The 21,805-nt window shown below is 48.3% G+C and overlaps 1 protein-coding gene across 33 annotated transcripts in view; it reads left to right on the top strand.

The window, feature by feature from the left end:
• Positions 1-9,519: 9,519 nt before the first annotated feature.
• LOC138064405 (transcription factor 4) overlaps positions 9,520-21,805 on the top strand; it is a 235,535-nt gene continuing 223,249 nt past the window's right edge. For 5 of the 33 annotated variants that reach the window (XM_068926746.1, XM_068926745.1, XM_068926743.1 and 2 more), the window contains exons 1-2: positions 9,565-10,220; positions 13,698-13,770. In XM_068926746.1, coding sequence (XP_068782847.1) covers positions 13,698-13,770 — 73 coding nt within the window. In that variant the 5' untranslated portion in view covers positions 9,565-10,220. Of the gene's footprint in view, positions 10,221-10,861; positions 10,881-10,936; positions 11,040-11,150; positions 11,198-11,332; positions 11,351-11,501; positions 12,027-12,935; positions 13,055-13,143; positions 13,319-13,451; positions 13,622-13,697; positions 13,771-21,805 lie in introns of those variants that run through there. The other 28 variants (XM_068926733.1, XM_068926717.1, XM_068926715.1 and 25 more) reach the window with 18 other exon arrangements.

Here is a 21,805-nt window from a genome sequence, read left to right as displayed (position 1 = left end):
GTCACACACAGGGACTACTCGTGAGGCTGTTTACATCGAGAGCCAGGCTCTTGAACCACTTCTTGCTAAAACAAAACTGGGAATATGTTCTGCTGGAAAAAAAAAAAAAAAACCTGTTATGAGCCAACTAAGGGCTCAGTCACTACTTGTTAGATGTCATGTACGATGGAGAACGAGTCACAATGGTAATTCTGAGTGTACACTCAGAACTCCAGTTACCAAGGCTAATTAAAAACTATTTTTGTTTTGCACTCCCTCCTCCCCATGCCTTCCTTTCAGGAAAACACTAAATCCTATGATATTCCTGTAGATCTTGTTCCATCCATACTATCTACATTTTACACTCTATTCCCATCGTTCACATTTTTCAGTCCTCAGACCTCACCTTGCAACGGAGATTGCTCGTGACAAAAAACATGACGTATCAGTCATTCGATAGTCAATATTACTTTCTATAGCTACAGTATTTCCTGAAACTAGTGACAATGACGCACTGGTTCGTGCAACATCCTCTGCTCAGTTTGCGCTGGAAACCCACTCGGGGGACTTGAGGAACAGTAGAAAAACCTCAAGTTGAAAGTAGCAAGGTCCAGACCTTGATAACTGGTTTATTATCACACTTTTAAACCTACTCTGCAACCACAACCCCAGAATTCAGGCAGAGCTTTCTGGAAGGAATACGTCCCACTTGAGCAGAGAGGACTATCCAGGCTGATACTGAAGAAGAGATATAGGCCTTCTCTTTGGTATTAAAGAAACGCACTGATAAATGGACAAGGAAAATTAATACATTTCAACTGCAAAAAAAGAGCAGAGTAATGTCAAGAGAAAAAATTGGTAGAGAGACATCAGTTAAAACGAGGCGCCAGAGGTACAAGGTGATGGACGTGCAACGTCCCTGCTCTCCCGAGAGCAGCATGCTTTCCTCACCGGCTCACAGACTTTTAAGCTGAGTTCCAGATAAGATTTTTTTTGGCTTAAAGCTGTTTATCCCCATCAAAGTCAGCAGCAAAAATTCACAGAGATTTAACCTCGCTGCAGCGCAGGCCTCCTGTGAAGCGCCAGGATGGCTCACAGGAAACATCCCTCAACATCTCACTCAGTCCGACCCCAAATTTCTACCTGCTGCTCATCCTCTCAGACCTCTCTGCCACTGCGGTTTGCAGCATGGTTTTTGAAGCTCTTTGCAAGGAATATCTTGGTTCTTCTTTCTTTGTCCCCAGAATTTTTACCACAGGAAAGTTGCAAGTCCGTACCAAAATCTTCCATTCATTCTCCGAGAGTTTTGACACAAAGACTTTGGGATTTAACCACTAAAAATATTTACCGTTTACACAGCACACTACAGATTCAGAGTCCCTTGCAAATGCAAATTAACCCATGCATCCTTGTGAGGCGAAAGACTCCTGTAACTGTAATTTCCGTAAGTATAAAATAAACCACCAACTATGGAAAATGTATATGTAACTATATATAATTAACTCAAAAACAGTTACCACAAAGTCAAGTGCTTTCAGCCTTAGCTCTGTCCCTTTGTTTTTTGCCCAATTTCCTGAATGAAGTGGTGTATAACAAAAGAAAACATAAAGGGATAAATCAGAGGCTGCATAAAAATAATACAGCATTTTGATGCGCTTCATGTTTTCTTGGTGGTGGTGGGAAGAGAGGTGAGCAGTTCAGTGCGTTGGATTTTTTTTTGTTTATTCTATAAATCCATTGACTCTACTAAGAGACTATTGAGCACAGCTTTGGTCCATCCCCACGTCATCACAAAGCCTAATACAGCAGCTCTGGATTACATCTTTTTGATCAACAAGATTAGCAAGGGGGGGAAATAGTCAGACTACCTTGGCGTAGTCCAGTTGTCTCAACCACTAGCTCATTGACCTGTTCATGGAAGTGATGAGTTCATATATGATGCAGCTTAATAGGGTGAGCACTGGCTGGGAATCCCTGTATTAGATTATTTTAAAGGTAACTCATCAGTTCTCGTCTTCTTATTTCTCATCTTGTGAAAACTACTTACTTCTGATCTTCTGTTCTGGTGGTTTAGTATTCAGTATTTGAAACACCCATATGAATAAATTGAGGTGTTACATTTTACAGATGTGTGTGGTCTACGTTTTAAAGCTGAAAATGGGTAATAAGGGGAGGAAAAAAAATAAAACCACAAATGCAAGGTGTTATCCTTGGGCAGAACACAGATATGTTCCAGATTCAGTGCCAAAACCCCCAGTTTTTTGAAAATTGTCTACCACTACAAATTACTTAAAGCAAATCCAAGTAAAGAAAGGCAACATCTATGGAAGTAGTCATTAGCAATAATTTTGTGGTTTCCACCTCATTCCTTTGAAAATGACTCACCAGCAAGAACTCAAAGAGCTCTGTCGTAATTATTGTCCTGGCTCTAATGCGTGTCATCTTCTCTGCTCACGCAGAGCCGCTACGTGGGGATTTGCTGAGGAGCAGATCCGCGTCCGTCTCCCTCGGCGCCCAGGTGGCCAGCACCGTGCCAGGAGGAGGCGGAAAGCCCGGAGCGAGGCCAAGAAAGCCCTGGGAAACTGCAAACCCAACACTGGCAAGTTCGGATGTGCATTTTCGGTTGCCCATGCAACTCTACCAGACATGTGGACACACAACCAATAGTAGCCCTTCCATTAGCACCACTTGTGCTCTTGGACAGGACAGCATCAACACTGCAGCTGCAGCCAACTTCAATATAAATTTATGACACGGGCATTAATTACCTTATCACATGCCATTTTCCCAGTGGTCCCTGTTTCGCCGTTGCCGTTTGGTGCATGGCGCTAAGACTCGTTAACAGCACAGCCTGTGGGCTGCGGATGCCGTGCAGCCAGAATTAGCAATTGCCACATGGGCTCTTCTGTGGCACCAGTTACTGTAGTGACACAGGGCTTCATAACATTAATTGATTTATTTTCAAAACACCCTAGAAAAATTTCCAAAGACTTTATCCACAGATCCATAAAGAGTATTATCTACTGAACATGTGCATATTAAAACTTTTTGACAGGCTTATGATATGGCCAGATTTTGTTGGATTTTCATAGGAATGAAAAAGCGTATATATAGCCCAAAGCCTGAACAAAATGCAGCCTAGTACTTTGTTGTCCTGCTATTAGAGTCCAAAGATAGGGTGAAAAAATGTCTTTGGAGACAGACAGTTAACAGACACATTCAGGAACCTGAAGATGTGAATTTATGTTAACGATCTTACTTGTTAACACTGCTTATCATGTTAACAGAGCAATTCAACTAGTACTGCATAACTCCAAATTGCTTCACGTATCTTGTGAGGTGGTAAAAGACCCAACTGCCAATAGCTCCTGCTGCCCGCAACAACATCTGCACTTGTGAATTGTCAATACGAAAATTGTGTGGCACGTTGAAAACTGAACATACGGGGACAGTATAAAATGCAGTGGATTAAATCTCAAAATAAATAATACTGGGGCCAGTATGGCAGTTGTGCTATTCCTTTTCCTATTTAATTTAAAAACAAAAAATCAAAACCCATTATTAAGAGTAGCTTCTGCATTAATTTTCAGTCTGCCAACTTAGTGTACTCCAGAAAGACAGGGTCTTGCTAGAGAAACTAGCTTCACTTTTGTTACTACGTGTGAAGTCTTACATGTCACTGCGAATTTACATTTTATGTTTTATTAACATTTCACTGCTGTGAGGTGAATAATTATATTTACACTACTTTCGGGGACAATAGAGGTATTTATTATATTAATACTACCAATGTTTCTGTTATTGCTAATATTAAAAATGGATTTAATTATGACTTGATTAATCCAAAACTAAAACATGGTTGATATCTGAGCAGGCCAGGCACAAATCAGGTGCAATTTACATCCCTAATTATTATATTAACAATTTTTTTCTTTTGAGACGCTGAAATGACATGCCCAGTGTAATCATGAAGAGCACCAGCAGGCCAGAAAATGAGGCAGTCTTAAGTAAGGTATGCACTGCATTGAAATATCTAAGCACAATAGACAGAAATTATACCAATGAAACATTTAGAAAACCCAAAATTGGACTTGGAGAATGCTGTACATCATAAAGGCTTATAACTTGCAGAGATTCCCTAATACTCTGGGGGAAACGGTCCTGTAGGAGGATTTACGAATCTCTGTCTGCGGAAGACGACCACCACCAGAGCAAGAACTGATCGGCACCAAATGGACCATGAGCGTTAGGAGCATTTGCTCTCTTTTTCCCTTCTGCCTACGGGCTCGTGAGGGCACAAACATCACCCAGACTGGGACTGTTTAAATAATTAAATAAATCCTCAGCTCTCATCTGTGGGCTCATATTATTTTTCCCCTCTGGTTTTCTCTATATTTACTTTTTATTATTATTACTACTAGACATCTGCATTTCAAACAATAAGTATTTTGGCATGAGAACTGTCTTTTCTTTGTACAACGTATAGTGCTAAGACCATTGCTGGTGCCAAAGGAATCATAATTCATAGATAAAAAACTGCAATAATACAGGGAAATGACTGTGTTCTGCATCCTACCAGACTGCTGAGTTCCGTGACACACAGCCTCTGGGGTAGAGGAAACTGGGATCACTCACCAACGAAGCCTTAACTCTTCCCTATTTACGTAATCATCAGCTGTCCCAAACGTGCTGTCACGCTGCCTTTGCGATGTGTGCAACCTGAGCAACAGGGCACACAGTAACTACAGCACGTTTCTAACGCCTTCCATTTGATAAGGAAAACTTGTGTCTCCAAGGCTTATGGTAAACACGAGCTATACAGATCTGTTTTAGATACAAACACTCAACCAGAAAGAGCTCTGTCCTTGCTAGTTTTATAGTCGTTCACCCTTTAAAACCACAACCACTGTGACCACGTTTGCTGCCAAGAGGTCTACAATGATCCCCCGGAGGATGGTGACCAGGGAACGTAGTTACACAACAGCTGTGCCAAGCATGACACCCCAGACTATGGCTGTGCCTCCCCACGGCATGTGGCTACAAGGACTAGCAGCACGTCCTCGAGGGAGAAGACCGACAGCAGGACTGTGCAATCACCAGGACCTGCGATACTATCGAGGCATGAAACGTCCCTCCCCACATCTTGCCTGCTGGGCCTCTCTTTCATGCTTCCCCTTCACTTTGACAAGCAAAGCCCAACGGCAAGACAAATGCCTTGGCATGGGAGAGGAACTCAGATTTGGACACGCACATCATGTCCTCTCATCTCCAAGACGCTTCATTCCGGACACAGGACATGGCATCATGGTGGCACAGCCTCCTCCAGCCTGCAAGAACATGGGAGTTGCCTCTACCAGGTGGGCAGCTGTACATCTGCAGAGACTGCTGTGGGCACAGGTCCTCTGCCAATGCCATGATGCACCTGGACATGGGAAGCCCTGGAAGACACTGGTAGGCACCCCCCCCCCCCACCTGGATCTACTGGTGGCCCTCAAGAAGTTGCCTCCAGTCCCACAGACTGACCAGCTCTCTCTGCAGCATGTTTTTGGATGTCACGGTCTCCTGCCCAGCATCGTGACTGACCGGGAGGCCTAGCTCACAGTTAGTTTTGAAGGAGCTCATAAGCCTCTACCAAGAGCAAACCCATCTCTCCTTACACCACACTGAGACCAGTGGGCAGATGGGGAGAGCGAGTCAGATCATAGAGCAATACCTCTAACGTTACAGCAGCTTTCTCCAAGGCAACTGGGCTACCTTTCTTGCACCAGCAGGTCTGCCCACAGTGATAACATCCACACAACCACTGAGCTGACCCTGTTCTTTGCTAACTTCAGTTTCTACCCCTGAAATCATCTAGTCACCCCAGCTGCTCCCCACGTACCTTCAGCTAGCAAACAACTTGCACAACTCCAGCAGGTTCGTGCCCTCCTCCTAGCCCAGCCAGACAAAGCCAAAAGCACCTACAAAAAGCAGGCAGGCAGCACCACCCAACAGAGCCTTTTGCGTCAGCGGTGGGATTTGGCTTTCCAGCAAGTGCATCCAGACTACCTGACCATCTGCCAAGCTGCACCATTGCTACCTGGGGTCTTTTACCACTGTAGATCAAACTAACTCAGTTACCTGCCATTTGGAGCTCATAATCCTTGAAGATTCATCTAGTCTTTCATTTCTTCCTCCTGAAGCTTCATCACCTATAACCTTTCCATCACCATTCCGGGGAAGCTTTGTTATTTCATCCACTGGGGAGACTACAGACCTGAAGAACACTCCTGGGGAGCAGCAAACTTGTATGCTTCAGCTAAGACCAGACCTTTTCACAGCAAGCCCCCCTCCAAAACTAAGCCTCTGAAAGGTGTGGGACACCCCTTGATGGGAGGAGAAGCTGCTGTCAGAGCCCTGAGTGCACCAATAAGCCCTAATTGCCCTGACCAGCCTCACCTGAGACACTCACCCCCCCCACTTCTGTCTGTGGGCCCAGAAGCTACATTTAGGCTGAGGTCCCAGGCTCCAGTCCTTCTGCGAGCTGCACCAAAGGTGTGCCTGTGCCTAGCCCTATCCCCTGCTGTCTCTGAATTGTTATTTGGATTTCCCTGATGGACGGCAGACCTGACTCATCATCTAGCCTTTGTTTGAGGATTGCTGGACCGTCAAGGGAGCTGTGGCCATCACCACTCCTCTGCTCACCTCCCTGGGGTGCTGGGGACTGCACAGTGCCAGAAAGGGATGACCGTACTGGGCTCCCTGCAGCTCCTCGCCTTGCCTTCCCCCATGAAGCAGCCCTGCTCTTGCTGCTCCCTGACATCTACGTTTCTCTGCAGCAGTGCTTTAAAAACAACATTTAACACAATGAGCACAGATGAAATACGTACAGCTAGTTCCCCATGCCTATTAATGGTTTTGCTTAGGTACAGTTTTATCCATATTTCATGGTTTTAAGATTTTGAGTCTCATTAAACTAAATATTCTGGTCATTAAAGCAATTGTTGAAGAAAAGTCAAAGTTGATATGCTAATAGCGCTAAGTAATAACGACTGTGTATACTGTCCCTTAAACCTTCCCATCAGTTCCTTGAGGCCAAAATCCCTGACTGTCCACATCATCTGTGCATTGGATCTCTTTTGACACCTAATGCATCCCACAATAGCTCTGCTACCTGGTTGACTTACACCTGCAAAGACCATTGCCCACGCTGTATGTCCAATGTACTATCACCCGTAACATTGAACCTTTCCTCTGTGCGGCAGGGCCTGTGAAGAAGTTTGGGGGCTTGTTAGCCTGCAGCACTGACCAAATCAGGCCGCTTGTGCTCAGGGAAGAACTGCGGAGAATGGTCTTGCTCACCGCAGTGCAACATGCCGTGGGGCCCTTGGCAGAGGCACCAAATGGTGCTGAGTTTGGGGGAATAAGCTTCACTGGGAGCAGGAGAAAAGGGCAACAGTAGGGGTGGTGTTGAGACTCCAGCTTTGCTTCCAAAGAGGAGGATGGCTCAGCTAAAATGTGATGAGTAGATGAACACTCTCTTTATGATCTGTCACTTCTGATGAGGAATGGGAATACCAATGGCTTTGGGGTTTCTGAGGGGGGACACTACTGGATATTGGTAGTTCTGACTCGAGAGCACAAACTCATCCTGCAGCTGAAGAGGAAGGCCGTCCCACTTCTAGAGCAGGTATCCTCACACGGATTTAAAACAGCCACCAAGCTGGCACAGGCATCTCCCATCTCAGGTGGCCAGTTCAGCCCTCCTGTTTCTCAGCTGCCTTTAAGACCAAGCTAGAACATTGGACTATACAATATGCCTGCTCTCCGGACTCAGTGCCCTTTGGGAAGGCCCTTATCTCTATTGTTCCTTTCCTCTCACCTGTTCACTGTGGGGAAGCGAATGGCCACATATCCTTATCCGAAAGCAGCTCCTAACCATACTGGAGCAAGTGCATTATCCATCGGGGGAAGAGGGGATTATCAAGTCTAGGAGAGGAGGAAGGGAATACACAGGCAGGTGGAAACGAGGCCCAGGATCCAGAGAGCACAAAGTTTTACAGGCATCTCCCAGCCAGGTCTGAGGACTTGGCAGCCATTCGAGCCACTTCCCACCCTGCCATGCCGCGGACACCGCACAGAACCCAAATGACCTGCTGCCCCTTCTCCCCGACCAGGGCCCCACCAAGCTACAGCCGAGACGGGAGCTGTGATGGCAGAAGGTATCCATCTCGGCAAGGATGGGTGCCACAGCAGAGTACATGTGTTAGTGCGCGTTTGTGTGTGGTCGCCCCACCCAAACCAAGCATGGGGAGCACATTTCCTAGGGTGACAAGGGACTTTTTGAAGTAGAAAGTCCAAGGAAGGACTCCAGCAAGGAGAGGGCTGTGATGAGATGGGTGAGGTGCAGCCTAGGCTGGCCACCAGGCCCGGGCTGCTATGCACAGTCACAGCAGAGGGAGGATGCTCTCCAGAGAGGAGGGCAAACCTGAGAAGGTCAGGTGGAAATTATCTGAGGAAGGGAGGGGAAGCACTGTGGAGGAGGGATTACAATCTCAAAGCCAGGTCTAAGCACAAGGTCTAAAAATCCTAAAAACCCCTCCAGGTTGTTTTTTATCTGAGGTCTGCCTGCCCTCGGAGGCTGTGAAGGCCCCACCTTCCAGCAGGACCCAGGCTGAAAGGCCTCTGCATGGTCGCCCGATCCTGCCCACCTCGAGCCATTTCTAAGCCGTCCCGCCGGGACCTTGGCTCCTAGGCACCTTTGCCCTCTCTGGTTCTAAAAAACCTAAATTTGTGGTACTCGCTCCTTACAGCCTTTGGAGGTTCAGACTTCTACCTCCAGGCCCGGGGAACGGCAGTAACGCGGCTGCCAGGCCCCTCGCCCACCCTGCAGCGGGCTGAGGGGGGGACGGGGTCCTCGGCTGCCCCGACAGCCCTAACCAGCAGCCCACTTCTTTTCTGTTTCCCCTAACTGCCACCCGCTTCAGACTTGGTCCTCCCCGGTCTCGGTCCCTTCTCCTTTGTGGTTTGTCCCCTGCCTGCGACGCCACCTTCTTGGGTGCGTCTGCTGCCCCCTCCCCGCTTCCTCCCCCCTTTCTGCTGACCCGGCCCTTTCCCCGTTCACCCGTGTTCACATGCGCAACTTAATTTTCCCGAGCCGGTTTTTTTTTTTTTTTTTTTGGCACATCCTCTGAATTACGCGCTCGGCCGACGTGCCGTCAAATTAAATAAAAGGGAAAATGCAACAACCGCCTGGCAGCGCGGCGGCGTACGGCTTCCCAAATTCCGATGCAGGATCCAGCCCGGCGGGGCCCCGCGCAGCGCCTGCTCCGCGGGTGCGCAGGAATTGGGGATGGGGCGGGGGGGGGGGGGAGAGGAAACGGACGGATGCGCGCCCAGGGCGGAGACACCGCGGGGGCTGAAGCGGCAGCGCGTCCCCGCGCAAGGAAAGCGGGGAGGGGGGTGGCGCGGGGGGTGTCCGCGGCCGCGCAGGCGTTGGAGCGGCCGGTGGCCGTGTCCGTGGGTCGGTGGGTGCGCGCCGCCCCCCTCGTCATTGTGTGCGGGCGGCGGCGGCGCTTTATAAGGCGCGCGGCGTTGCCCGGATGTGAGCGGGTTACAATGTGTCTTCCAGGGAAACATGCTGTTACCGCCGCCTCCATGGGGGAGGCCGCGGGGGTGAGGAGGAGAGAGCTCTAAACTTGGAGCAAGTTTGGGACTGGCTGGTTTTCTCTCTCTCTGTGTATGTGTGTGTGTGTGTGTGTACCCCCCCCCCCGTTTTTTTTTTTTTGCATTAAAAAAAAAAAAAAAGGAAGGACACAGGGGAAAGTCCCAGAGCCACCACGGTGCTCGTAGTTTGTCAGTCACCATGTGTTTGTAAAAACAATAGAGGGAAAAGTTGTTGGACCTTTTTCTTTTTCTTTTTTTAATCTTTTTTCTTTTTTTATTTCCCCCCCCCCCCCGGCTGGCTGTGGTTTTCGCCGTGTCTGGGTGGGGGCTCTCGTGGCGGTCCTCTGCGGGTTGCAAACCCCCAACCCCAACAAAGCCAGGTGTAGGGTGCCTGTAAATCTGTGGAGTACCCTGGAGCAGGACTGACACTTCCAGGACTTTCTCGTGGTTTTGGAGGGTCACCCACGTGTGAGATAATAAAGCACTTTGGCAGAAGATTTCTCGCTGCTGCTGCTGCTGCTTCTTCTTTTTTTTGTTTTTATTTTTTGTTCTTTTTCTCCCTTGGAATATTGTGAACATATTTGTGGCCATTTAAGGTAAAGTTACAATTTGCTGTTAGAGTAACTTGCGTGTGTGTCTTTTTTAATTGTTGATCCCAATGTGTTATTTAAAAAGAGGTGCAACTTACTCAGTGTGTAAATGCAAATAGAAAACACACGGTATGCGTGCACGCATAACTGCTCGTGTGCATAAATATATATTGGTATAACTAGCGTAATTGCGTGTGTGAGCTAGACAAGAACGTGCAAACGATAAGTGTAATAACTTGGTGCTTTATTTCCTACTGGAAAATGAAGTCGAACTAGTTTTGGGGGGAGCGCGTCTGGCCTGCAATAGGAAAATGTAAAATAAACGTGTAACGTGCTGTAGGGTGGAGCGGGGGGGAAGGGGGCCGCTGGCATCGTCCCCAGAAACTTGAGCGTGAAACAAATCAAACGGTTGATTTTACAAAGTTTGCAGCAATACTCCCTCTGCACATTGAAAACCGTGCTTTTTTGAAATTTAGCTTTAGGCAGCGGAAGGGGTGTGTGTGTGTGGGGGGGGGGGAAGATCACGAACGAACCGAAACAAAGCAGAATATTATTATTATTTTTTTTAAATGGACTGGATAACACAAGGGGGAAAATATCGTTCCTCTTGGCAAAGTCTCGGCGTCACGTGTATTTGCAGCCTCGTATAAACTTGCTTCGCCATGTGTATGTGCGCGAGCTGGGCGAATTTAAAGTATAACCGGGCGCAAAAGTGCGGCGCGGGGAGGGAGGGAGGAGGAGGAGGAGGAGGCGGCGGCGGCGGCGGCTGGTCCGGCTCGGCGCGGCGCGGCGCGGCGACGGCGGCGGCTCCTCCATGAGCGGCGGGTATGGAGGCGGCTGCGCGGCGCTGCGCGGGGGGCGGGCGCGGAGCTGCGCGCGCCGCCCCCTCCCCGCGCAGCCGGGCGCGCTCCGTGGCGGCGGCGGCGGCGGCGGCCCCGGAGCGCCGCGGTGGCGGCGGCGGCGGCGGCGGCTCCGCGCGGGCGGTGGGTAGCGGCGCTGCGCGGCGCGGAGGGGCTGCGCGGGGCCCCGCCGCCTCCCTCTCCCTCTCCCCCCCCCCCCCCCGGCCTGTCCCTCCCCTCCCCCGGCGCTCGGAGGGAGCCGCCGGCTCCGCACAGGCCCGAGCCGCCCGGGCGCGGGTTGTTGTGATTAACCGCCCTGCTCGCCGCAAATTAGAAATTGGGTCTAATTGTCCGAGGCTGCTCGCGGCTCCCGCCCCGGCCCCCCTGCGCCCCGCTCCCCTCGGCGCCGGGCCCCTCGCTAGCCTGCGACTTTGCACCTTTTTTTTTTTTTTTCTCTCCCCCCTCTCCATCGTTATCCTCATTATTTTTCGTTTCTGTCTTTCAACGCTACTTTGCGTGGAAGAAGGAGAAGGGAAAAAGTTGGGAGCGGATGGCTGTAGTTTCTTCTCTGGGATCCTCATTCATTCCTCGCTGAACCTCCTGTTGCATAAATGATGCTCCGGGAGCGAGGCTTTCTCTTTTTTTTCCTCCTTCGGATCTGGGTTTAGAGTGGATGTTACCGGGTTTCGATCGCCTCTTTGGAGATACAATATCGCTTTTCTTTTTTTTTTTTTTGTTGTTGTTGTTTTTGCTGCCCCTCCATCTTTTTTCCCTCCCTTCTTCTCAGCTCCCCACCCCCGCCCCCACCCCCCAAAACCCGCTTGTGCTTCCTGCAAGGCTCGGGACTGGGTTTCTGATTGCGGTTATTTCCATGTTTCTAGGTTTGTGTGATTTTGCTAAAATGCATCACCAACAGCGAATGGCTGCCTTAGGGACGGACAAAGAACTGAGTGATTTACTGGATTTCAGTGCGGTAAGAAACAACGGTGGAAATTAACAACAGCTGTAAAAAAAATATCTTCTAGCTGATCTGTTAAACTAAAAAAAAAACCCAACAAAAGCAAAACAAAACAAAACTGTGATCTAAGTACATTGGGTAATTTTTAATCAGCAGCTAGAACCACGGTAAATATCTTTTTCGCTTAAAAAAAAAAAGAAAATCAAAAATTAGAGTCTTTTTATTATTTCTTATTGTATGTGATGGGAGATGCAGTCTTGTTCGCAGCTTATTTTAATGTCTTGGATGTCTAAAATAATTTTTACGAAAACAGACGCCCCTAAACCGAACATTTCTCATCATTAGTTAATAACAATATTATCTAGCACTTTTACTGTGCTTTACATTTTATGGTGGTGTTGGCACACGAGCTAATTAAGTGCTAATTAGTGACTTATATTCTGTTTTCAGTTCTTCCCTTGTTTCGTTGTGCGTGTGTATGTGTGGGGTGTTTTTTTTTTTTTTTTTTTTTTGGAGGGGGGTGGGTGAGGTGGGGGGGGAAAGGAAGGAAAGCGCAAAGAAATCCACGAGTGCCTCAGTTTAAAGTTTGCGGGCTGGGCTGGGCGCGGAGCGGCGCGGTGCTGCTGCGCTCGGGGGGCCGCGCGGGGGCCGCGCCGGACGCGCGCGCTTGTCTGGGGCGGCCGAGCCCTCCCCTCCCCCGGCCCCTTCCTTCCTCTCCCTCCCTCCCTCCCCCCCCCCCCCTTCCGCGGGCCAGCGCTATCCTTGCTATCTCGTTATTTATTTATTTGGGGCCGGGGCGGAGGGGTGCTGGTGGGGGGGGTCCGGTTTGGTGCGAGCTGCACGTGTGTCGGTGCCGGCCGGGAGGCAGCGCGGCCGCGGGGGCGGCGGCGGCGGCGGCGGAGGCTCCGGCGGAGCCGCGGCTGGGGAGGCCGGGCCGGGAGCGGCAGCCGGAGGCAGCTTCGCAGCCCCCCCCCCCCCCCTCGTGCTTGTTGCACTTTTTTCCATTTGTTCCTTGGCTTTTTGCAGGCTCTGACTCAGGGAAGGTGCGTATTATCCACTAGACACGTCGAAGAAGAGAGAAACCAATTAGGGTCGAAATAAATGCTGGGGAGAGAGAGGGAGAGAGAGAGAGGGAGGGAGAGAGCGAGGGGGAGAGGGAGAGAGTCGGGCTTCCAGTCGCTCTCCTGTTAGCCACGAAATGAGAATTTAGGGCAGGTGGCACTTTGCGTGATTATTGTTGGGGTCCACATATGACAGGCGAACCCTAAGTCGGGATGGAGATGGACATCGCTACGTTTATGGCCAAGGTTTCGACAAGCGAAACTTTTTCTTTCTTTTTTTTTTCCCCTTTCCTTTTTTTTTTTTTTTTTTTCCACCTTTTGTCACCGCGCGAGTTGGGCAGGGCAGCGGTCCCCGCGCCGGCCTTGGCAGCCCGTCGCCCGGGCGCCGCGGTTCGTGGCGGCTGTCTGTCGGGGCAGCGCGGTGCTGATGGCGGCGAGGGGCGCTGGGCGAGACCGAGCCCTCGCCGGCGCTGCGGGGGCACGATGCCTCCTCCGAGACCAAACTATGGCCCCAGTTTGCGGGGAGCGCGGAGGGAACTTCTGCCCAAGGTGCGCTCAGCTGGCTCTTGCTTTCCAGTAGTAACGTCTCTTTGTTGTTGTTGTCTGTTTTTTTTTTTTTTTTTAGATGTTTTCACCTCCTGTGAGCAGTGGGAAAAATGGACCAACTTCTCTGGCAAGTGGACATTTTACTGGCTCAAGTATGTAACAAAAAAAAAAAATTTTGTTTCCTATGTAGTTAAAATGCTCTCGGTTATTTACCCGGAGGCATCACCTTTGTTTTGGTTGTGGTCATCTCTTTTGGGGAGCAGATTCGTTGAGATTTGAGTGGAATTATTCCTAAGCGCTGGCTGTTATTATTATTTCCACAAGACGGGGGCATTTTCACAGTATTTCCATACACTTATGATTTTTAAAAAAACTTCTCCGCTGTATAGTAGCTCAAGGTGAGCTAGTTTAAATCTTCCCCCCCCCCCTCCTTTTTTTTTTTTTTTAATTAGGCATTGGGGATTTTTATTTATGGTTTCAGATGTTATCTTTGTGTGTGAGAAATGATAATCAAGACATCTTGTGTGAGAATTAATTTTGTGACTAAGAACGAAAGCTGCTTGAATTAAATAAATAAATAAGTGTCACGGTATAAACACCAACCTCTTCCAGGGGAAGAACTCGCGGCGTTAGCGATCGCTGTTTGCTGCTGCTGGCGTGTTTTTCGTCGCGTTAACGTCTCGAGGCTAGGGCTTCTCCCGGTTTCAAGCGAGCCGTTTTTACCTTCCAAATATTTGACAGCTTTCGGGGGAGCCGTGAAATTGAACTGGAGGATTTGTTTGTTTGTCTGTTTGTTTGGCTGCAGTAGTAGGACACGGGCAACTTGCGCGCCGCATTCAAGCGGGCGTCCTATTCGATGACAAAAGGACTGTGCGAGCGCTTTGCGGTAGAGCGTATGCGTACGATAATTGTCTGGCAGCGAAAGTTTTACACGGAGGCTTTTGTACGCCGGACAGATTAGAAGTAAAACTCGCAAAAGAGAACTCGCGCGTTGGCAGTGTCCTTGCTCTTCTCCGCAGTCCCGTTTCAGCGGGCTCCCCTGCCTGGTGGACGGGGCGCAGCGCTGCGACCGCACCGGCCGTTACACATGCCAACGCACTGTACGTAGTATTGTTATATACAGAGCGCTGCTCTAAATCAGATGGTGAATTTGGACAAGTCTTCACTGCAAACTGCCAGTGGATATCTAGATATAAACACGTCACTGCGTACGGTTTCATGCCTGGGATTTGCAGTTTGTAGGCAATTAAAGGAGCCTCTTCTGTGCGTTCAGTGCAGTCGTTTTTATTAAAGGCACTGGCATGTCAATTAACTTTTTATTTCCAAAGAAAGACTTCTTAATTTGAAGGTAGTCTGTAATATCAATTTTTAAGATCTTTATCAGGTGCCACCCTACAGTTATTAAGCCCTCATTGCATTTTATTCCATTCCGACTTGCAAAATAATTACATGATTTTCTTTTACCTTCATTAATGTGGTTGCATTTTCAATATAGGGACTTGGAGAATTTTATTGTTAGGTTTGAACAACTTTCCACTCATAATTTGCCTTATCTCACAAGCTAAAGATTTTAATCCTATTTTTATCATATTCTGAGTTATATAATTTTAATAACTCATTTAACTGAATATATAATATTTGTCATATTTGTTTTTGTTGGAGAGAAATGTAAAGTATTTGCCAGGCAAATCAATTTGTCATGCTTATATACCAGTCAGTGCAGCAACTAATACTTGGTCTAACAGCAATTAACTAGATGGTTGTATTTAATAAGTGCATCGTAAACCTCATCTGTGAAGTCAGTTTGAACAGAAATAACATAGGACAGAAAACCTGAACAGTGAGCAAAATCTTTTTTTTTTTTTTAAATCATTTCTAAACAGGAAGGCATTAAAGTAACTTTGATGCATCATTTTAGATGTACAAATAATTTAAGGAGCTGAAGTAAGGTAGTAATATTAAGATATGGACCACTGAAAATAACACCTGAACTGGAAATGCAGACTTAAATCTCACACTGTGTAGTAACAAGTATGTGCTTAAATACCCCATCCTCTGATATTAGAGGATGATTTGATAAAGGAGGCCATGGTGTGTGTGAGTAGGTTTTATTTTCTTTTATTTTATTGCACAATGACATGCAGCGCAGGGTGTGCTCTTCTCAGGGTAAATAATTTTCAGTTTACTATATGGACGTCTGTTACTTGGTCGTTGGATGTGGAATTTTGTAGCGAGCGAGCAGTGATTTCACAAAAGTTGTCAAAAACCTCATGCGAACGAGTTGCCCCTAGCTGATACCCGGGGAGAGGGTGGATGTGCGGCCCGAGGATACAGTTGCGTGGAGGAAAAAGTGTGGCTATTGTTTCGCCGTGTCCTCGCTGGTCAGCTAGCTGTGGGAGATGTTCTTGCTTTCTAAAAATATTTGTTGTGCACTGCTGTCGGGAGGCAGGACTTGAGAATTTCAGATTTTGTGTGATAGCGCCCAGACGGCTGTTTCAAGAGATGTTTTAGATAAATACGTGGAAGGATTAGAGATAGCTCCACTAATAACAGGAGAACACAGTTTATTATTCTAATTCTGCACGCTGCTAATGTGGAATTTCAGCCATCAGTGTGTTGCATGTTCTTCCTACTGGACAGATGCCCTTTTACAGTTGGAGCTTACCTTATCTTAGTGGTTCCCTTCTAAAATTTATATTTATTGTGAGGAGGAAGCACAGATGTCATTCCTCAGTATTAACCTGAAACTTCTCTTTTTTTTTTCCAAAAAAGAAAAAAAAGACCCTAAAGCAAAGCAATCCCAAGCAGTGAAGTGAAACTAACTGTACTTTGGGAAGTGTGGTAATATTTCATGCTTAAAGTCATCTTAATAGCTTTTTACTCATCTAATATATGATGCTCTATTGTGATTTGTAACGTGTGAATGAAAATAAAGTAAAGCCACATTTCCTTTTAATCTTTAATTTCACAAACATGGCTTCTTACCATGTTAAGAAATGGTGAGGGCTGCAAGGGAGAAAGGAATGTAACCTGAGCCACAGCCGTGACATTCCCATGGAGCATTTTTCACATGAAAGGCTTTTGTCAACCCAGTAAAGGACCAGGAGTTTTTGTTTGATGTTTGCAGGTGTTCAGCAGAGAGCACTAAAACAATTCAGCCATGCTGGTTTAGAGACTGTGACCTTAACAGGGGGAATTGGTGAAGACTGAAATTATTATTTTTTTTTTTTAAGAAAACTTCCCTGGAGTTGCCTCAAATTAATATTGTATTTGTAAAGTGATTTAATACCTGTTACTTAAACTGAACAATATGCGTCCATTAGAATCAAGGGGCCTTTTTTTTTATTTTTTTATTTTTTTAAGACAGTTGCCAAAACACAGTTAATTTTCCTAGATGTTGTAAAATTTTCTGAATAGTTTACCTTTGCTTCTGCAGTCAAAACATTTGTCATAAGCTGAGTGTGAGCCATTGTCAAATAAGGGGAAGGTGATGATCGCTGGTACCGGGCTTGGAGAATGCGTTTTGAAGTGGTTTTTTGGCTATTGTGATGCTAAAGGATTTGCTAGGTCTGTCGCACGTGGCATCTTTCAGTTTTTGAACTGTTAATCAAATCCCACATCTTCCTGATTATGTTCAATTTTTGCTTCCTCTATTTAGAGTATTTAATTTTACCTAAGTTTTTGAGCATCTGTTATAGATTGCCCACTATGTATGTGCTTGAATATTGTGTGGGTGTGAGTAGCAGCAGAACAACCGAGTTCTTGCGATTGGCCGTTCCTGTTGCACAAAAAAAATCTTTGCTAGCACAGCCATCTCTGAATAAAAAACTCAGTCAAATTAAGGGATTTAAAGGCTTGCTTTTAATTTTGCCATTACTTTGATTAAGGCTTGTCCTGCATTAGAATATCAGCGATTACAAATTAATAAATCTTAATCTAGGAAACCACAAATTCAGCTTGGCTTTGGAGTCCTTTTTTACTTTTGGTGTGTCTGTAAGCGAATCGTTGCAAAACGCAGACGTTTAAGTACTGTTCACTTTTCGGAGTGGGGCCTTCTGGGAAAGGTGCATATTTTTGCCATTATTGGCTGATCGGCAGAAAAGCGTATGCTAAATATAGTCTTTATCTTGGAAATGTTTTGATAGCCACTCAGACTAGGCACACCTGAGTGGGTACTCACAGATCCTGTTAGTGTCAGCAGGAGCAATGCTGGCGTGTGCTGGGGAGCAGTGCGCCCTTTACCTGGAGGTTGCTGGGGGAAGGCACTTTATCTTGGGGTTGTACTGCCGGATTGTCATTCAAAATAAAAAATTAAAATGGGAGGAATTGCAAGCACTTGGATCAGCAACGTAGCTTTAACGATGAAGAAAGAGAAGTGTCGCTCTGCAGCTGTATTCTGCAGTCATGCAGGTGACTCTGAAGGGTAGTTCACGTTTTTAATGGCTCATGTCAGGGAAACACAGAAAACGGCGCTTGATTTTTGTTTTTTGTTTTTTTTTCTTTTTTTTGGGGGGGAGTGTTGGCTTAGCTTGCGTGCTGTTGTCCGGCCCGCAGGGCGCGCGGCGCCTCGGCGAGTCGTGGGCCCGCGAGTCTTCGCCGCTGCTGGGTCGCGCTTGTGCTTTGTCGGGTTCCTCCCTTGTTTTGCCTTTTGCAACGCGCTTGAGGGTTTAAGCTGCGCAAACGCACGGCGGCAACTACTTCCATATTTTTCATCCCTAGCGTTTCGTAATTATGATTAAGAAGAAGAAGAATGCTGGTCGCCTCCCATGCTTCCAGCTATGTTTACTTGCGGGGAGTTGGATCCTCCTCCCCTCGGAGCCCTGTTAAAGGGAGCGCTGCGGGGGCCGACCGAGACCCGTGTTACGGTGTTTGGCTTGGCCTGGGATCCCGTAGCGCATACTTGCAGGAGCGAAATATTTAGTCGCAGGGAAGAGAGGCTACTTCTGAGTCTGTGTCTTGCCCACGGTGGCAACCCGAACGTGTCCTGCAGAGGAGGTTCCAGAGACGCCGTCACCTACGGTTGCTCGCATCTCTACTGTAAATCTGGAAGTTAAGTCCCTGTCTTGGTGATTTAAAAAAAGGAGATACGAGCCCCCCCACCTCCAGGTTTCTGATGACGGCTGGTGTGGGTGAAAGGTAGCCCTGTTAAGCGAAGGGGGTGTCAGTGGTGGTGTGCGAGGAGGTCCCGTAGGCAGCGCTCCAGGAGAGCGGCCTCTCCAGCGGTTCGGTTACGCCTGCTGGGCACCATAACTTCCTTTTTTTTGAGTAGTTTTTGTCATGATCCCTGCGTGCCTACCTTGTCAAGGCTCCTGAGTACGTTTAATAATTCAGAAGCACGCGCGTTAGCTGTCCGGGCGACTGGAGCGCTCGGGGGCCGGGTTCAGCCAAACGCCGCTCGGAGGAGACCTTCGTGCCCGCCGTAGCCAAATTTAGCAGCGACAGAAATACCGCCGCAGACTGTGCAGCGGACGGGAGCGGTCCGTGAGCTGGGTCGGCCCTGGCGTGGGGTGACGGGAGGCGTAACGCGCTCGGGCTGGCAGGGGCGCAGAAAGAAGAGCGTTTGGGGGCGGGTGAGGTCCGGCTTGGCATCCTCCCGGTAGACTTGTGCCCTCACCGCTCCCAAATTCCTGTTCTTCCCAAGAAACGTTAGATCGGCATAAACCGTTGTCGGTCCGTGCCTCTCGCGAAGCCCCGGTCACGCGCGTTACGCTCTCGTGCCGGTTGCGCTTGTTTTTGGCTATTGCAAGAATGGACGTGTGCGTGTCTGGTTTTTTTTTTTTTTTTGGTCTTTTTCCTCCTCCTTCCACAATCTAAACCTTTACCGAATTTGGCCCGACTTTGATGTTTAACTTGCCTACTAAGTAGAAGGCTGTACACGCGCACGCTTGGGGCTCCGAGCGGCGCTGCGCTTGAACTGCTTCACGTTTTCTGACGACATCAGCAAATATCTTTACCATACTATTGTAATGAGGAAATCACTTAAATAACAGATGAACAACTAAGTCACATAAGCATATATAATAGAACTATGTAATGAAAGTTTATGCTGTTAATTGCTCGAATCTCTCTTAAATGCACAGAATCATGGAGCACTAAAAGCTGTCATATAAACAGTTTTGTTTTGAGCTTAAAATTATTCCTTTTTTTCTTTCATCTACTATGATAAACACAGTCATTTTGTAAGCTTTACAGATCAAACATTTACTTCTAATGGTAAACTACACTTGGTATCTGGAAATGTGTTCCTTAGCAAGGCCTAGAAGAGAGCGGAGCCCTGGTGGCCCCGGGCCTGTGGCTTTCGGTGTTTGATATCATGATGTTGTTTAGATCAGTTCCCGTAAGCCGAGATAACAGATCTGCAATTGTTTAATAAGGAGCAGCGTATGGATTTGTAATGGTTTGAAGATCTTTTACCAAAATTTTCCCAGCTAAATGATACCGGGGAGGTGGAGGTAATCAAAGCGGAACTAAAAAGGGATAGAGATTATGTTTCAAGAAGTGCAAATTATGTTTTATTTCATAGCTATTTTAGGCTTCCCATTGTTTTGGGGCTGATACAGCGCAGCCTCATGATGGTCAGGTGCCTGCATCTCCCACATCTCCGGCGAAGAGAGACCTCCGGGAGGGAGGTCCCCCCAAGGCGTCTCGCAGCGGGGCTCTGAATCGTTCCTGGAGATGCCCCTTAGCCCCGGAGGAGCCCCGCGGTTGGCTTGGGCTTCGTTGGCCGTGGGTCTGACGCCAGGGCAGGCGAGCCCCCCGCCGGCCTGAGCGCGTTGCTCTCGCTCAGACAAGCTCCCCGCTGGCGCGAGCTCCTCGGGGAGCGGAGCCGGCGCGGCTTGGGAGCGTTGGGCGTCCCGCCGGAGGTGGGTGCCTGAAGAAGGACGCCCCTGTGCCCGCTGTGGGTAGGCGGCAGCGTTCCTCTCGCGTCCCCAAAGACAGAAGGGATAACAACCCTTAACGTGGATCCCCTGAATTATTTAATTTGGCGCTAGTGGCTCCGCGCTGCTGGCTGCTAAGTCAAAGTCGCTTCCAAACTTGCTCCTCTGCGTGTACGCACCTGATGGTGCCCGTCGCTCCGAGGCAGTGACGTGCTCCGACCTTTGGAGGTCCTTAGGTGTGTTGTGGACCTCCTCGGGTCCGGCCTCGGCGCTGGCATCTGCCTGTCGCCGCTTGCCGTGCTCCAGGGTCATCAAGCCCCTAACTTTGGGGTTTCAGCCGTGGTCTTGTAACGCTAGCCTGCTAAATTTTCTCCTTTGAGCCGTTCTCAGGGAAAGCTTCTACCTAGTGTTTAGTGACGGAGCAGAGGGATAGTGGTGACCAAATCATTAGCTGATTTCTCTGTTTTCAAAGACTGTTATGTAATCCTTTTCCTCAGCAAACTTACTGAAATAGCAGGAGTGCTGAGAAAGGTTGGCAAGGTAAATACTAGTGCGGTTGATGTGCATATCAACCAGCCAGGTGTGTCTGGAAATCGGTTTGTCTTGGTGGAATTCAGAGCTGCGAGAAAGTATTTTCTTTAAAGGTGCAGTGACACCATTGTTCTGGTGAGTGCTATTGTGACAGTCCCCACTTAATGGTGTCTTTCAAGACGACTCTTGGTAGCAATGACAGCGCGTAGCTGCGCTCTATTGTTGTCTGCGCTGGGTATTGATCTGTTTTGGAAACAACGCTTCACATGCGCCGCCTGTATTTGCAGAGTACTCTTGCAGAATTTGTCTAATCCCCGAAGAATTGATTTGTGTAATGTAATGATTTTCTTTTCACCTGGTGAAAAGGCGTCTGAGGTTAAGATAAGGTATCTGCCGCCTTTATGGTGCTTTCCGCTTTGATATCTCAATAGCTTACAAAAAGGGAGGGAGAAATGCTGGTCACTGGGCTCGCGTATTCGGTGGCGGCTGAGAGCCCGTCAGGAGCTGGACTTTGGGGTTTTTTTCTTTTTTTCTTTCAACGTTTTCCTTGCAGTTGCTGTCGGCAGGGAAGTCCGTGCCGCAGAAGGTGGTGGTGGAGGTGTCTTTGCCGGGGGAGCCTCGGCGGCGCCGGACGGGCCGGGGCGCTCCGGGTGGGAGCTGGCCCCGCGTCCGGAGCCTTCCCGGCGCCCCGTTTACTCCCGGCACGCACGGCGGTGCTGCACGGATAAGTCTTTCGGGTCAGATGCTGAAGGGGTGCGAATGCGTAGCTAGGGAGACT

This window comes from Struthio camelus, chromosome Z, assembly GCF_040807025.1.
Source record: "Struthio camelus isolate bStrCam1 chromosome Z, bStrCam1.hap1, whole genome shotgun sequence".
Lineage (NCBI taxonomy): Eukaryota > Metazoa > Chordata > Aves > Struthioniformes > Struthionidae > Struthio > Struthio camelus.
The sequence above is the reverse complement of the archived record's forward strand: the minus strand, read 5'-3'. Positions and strand labels throughout refer to the sequence as shown.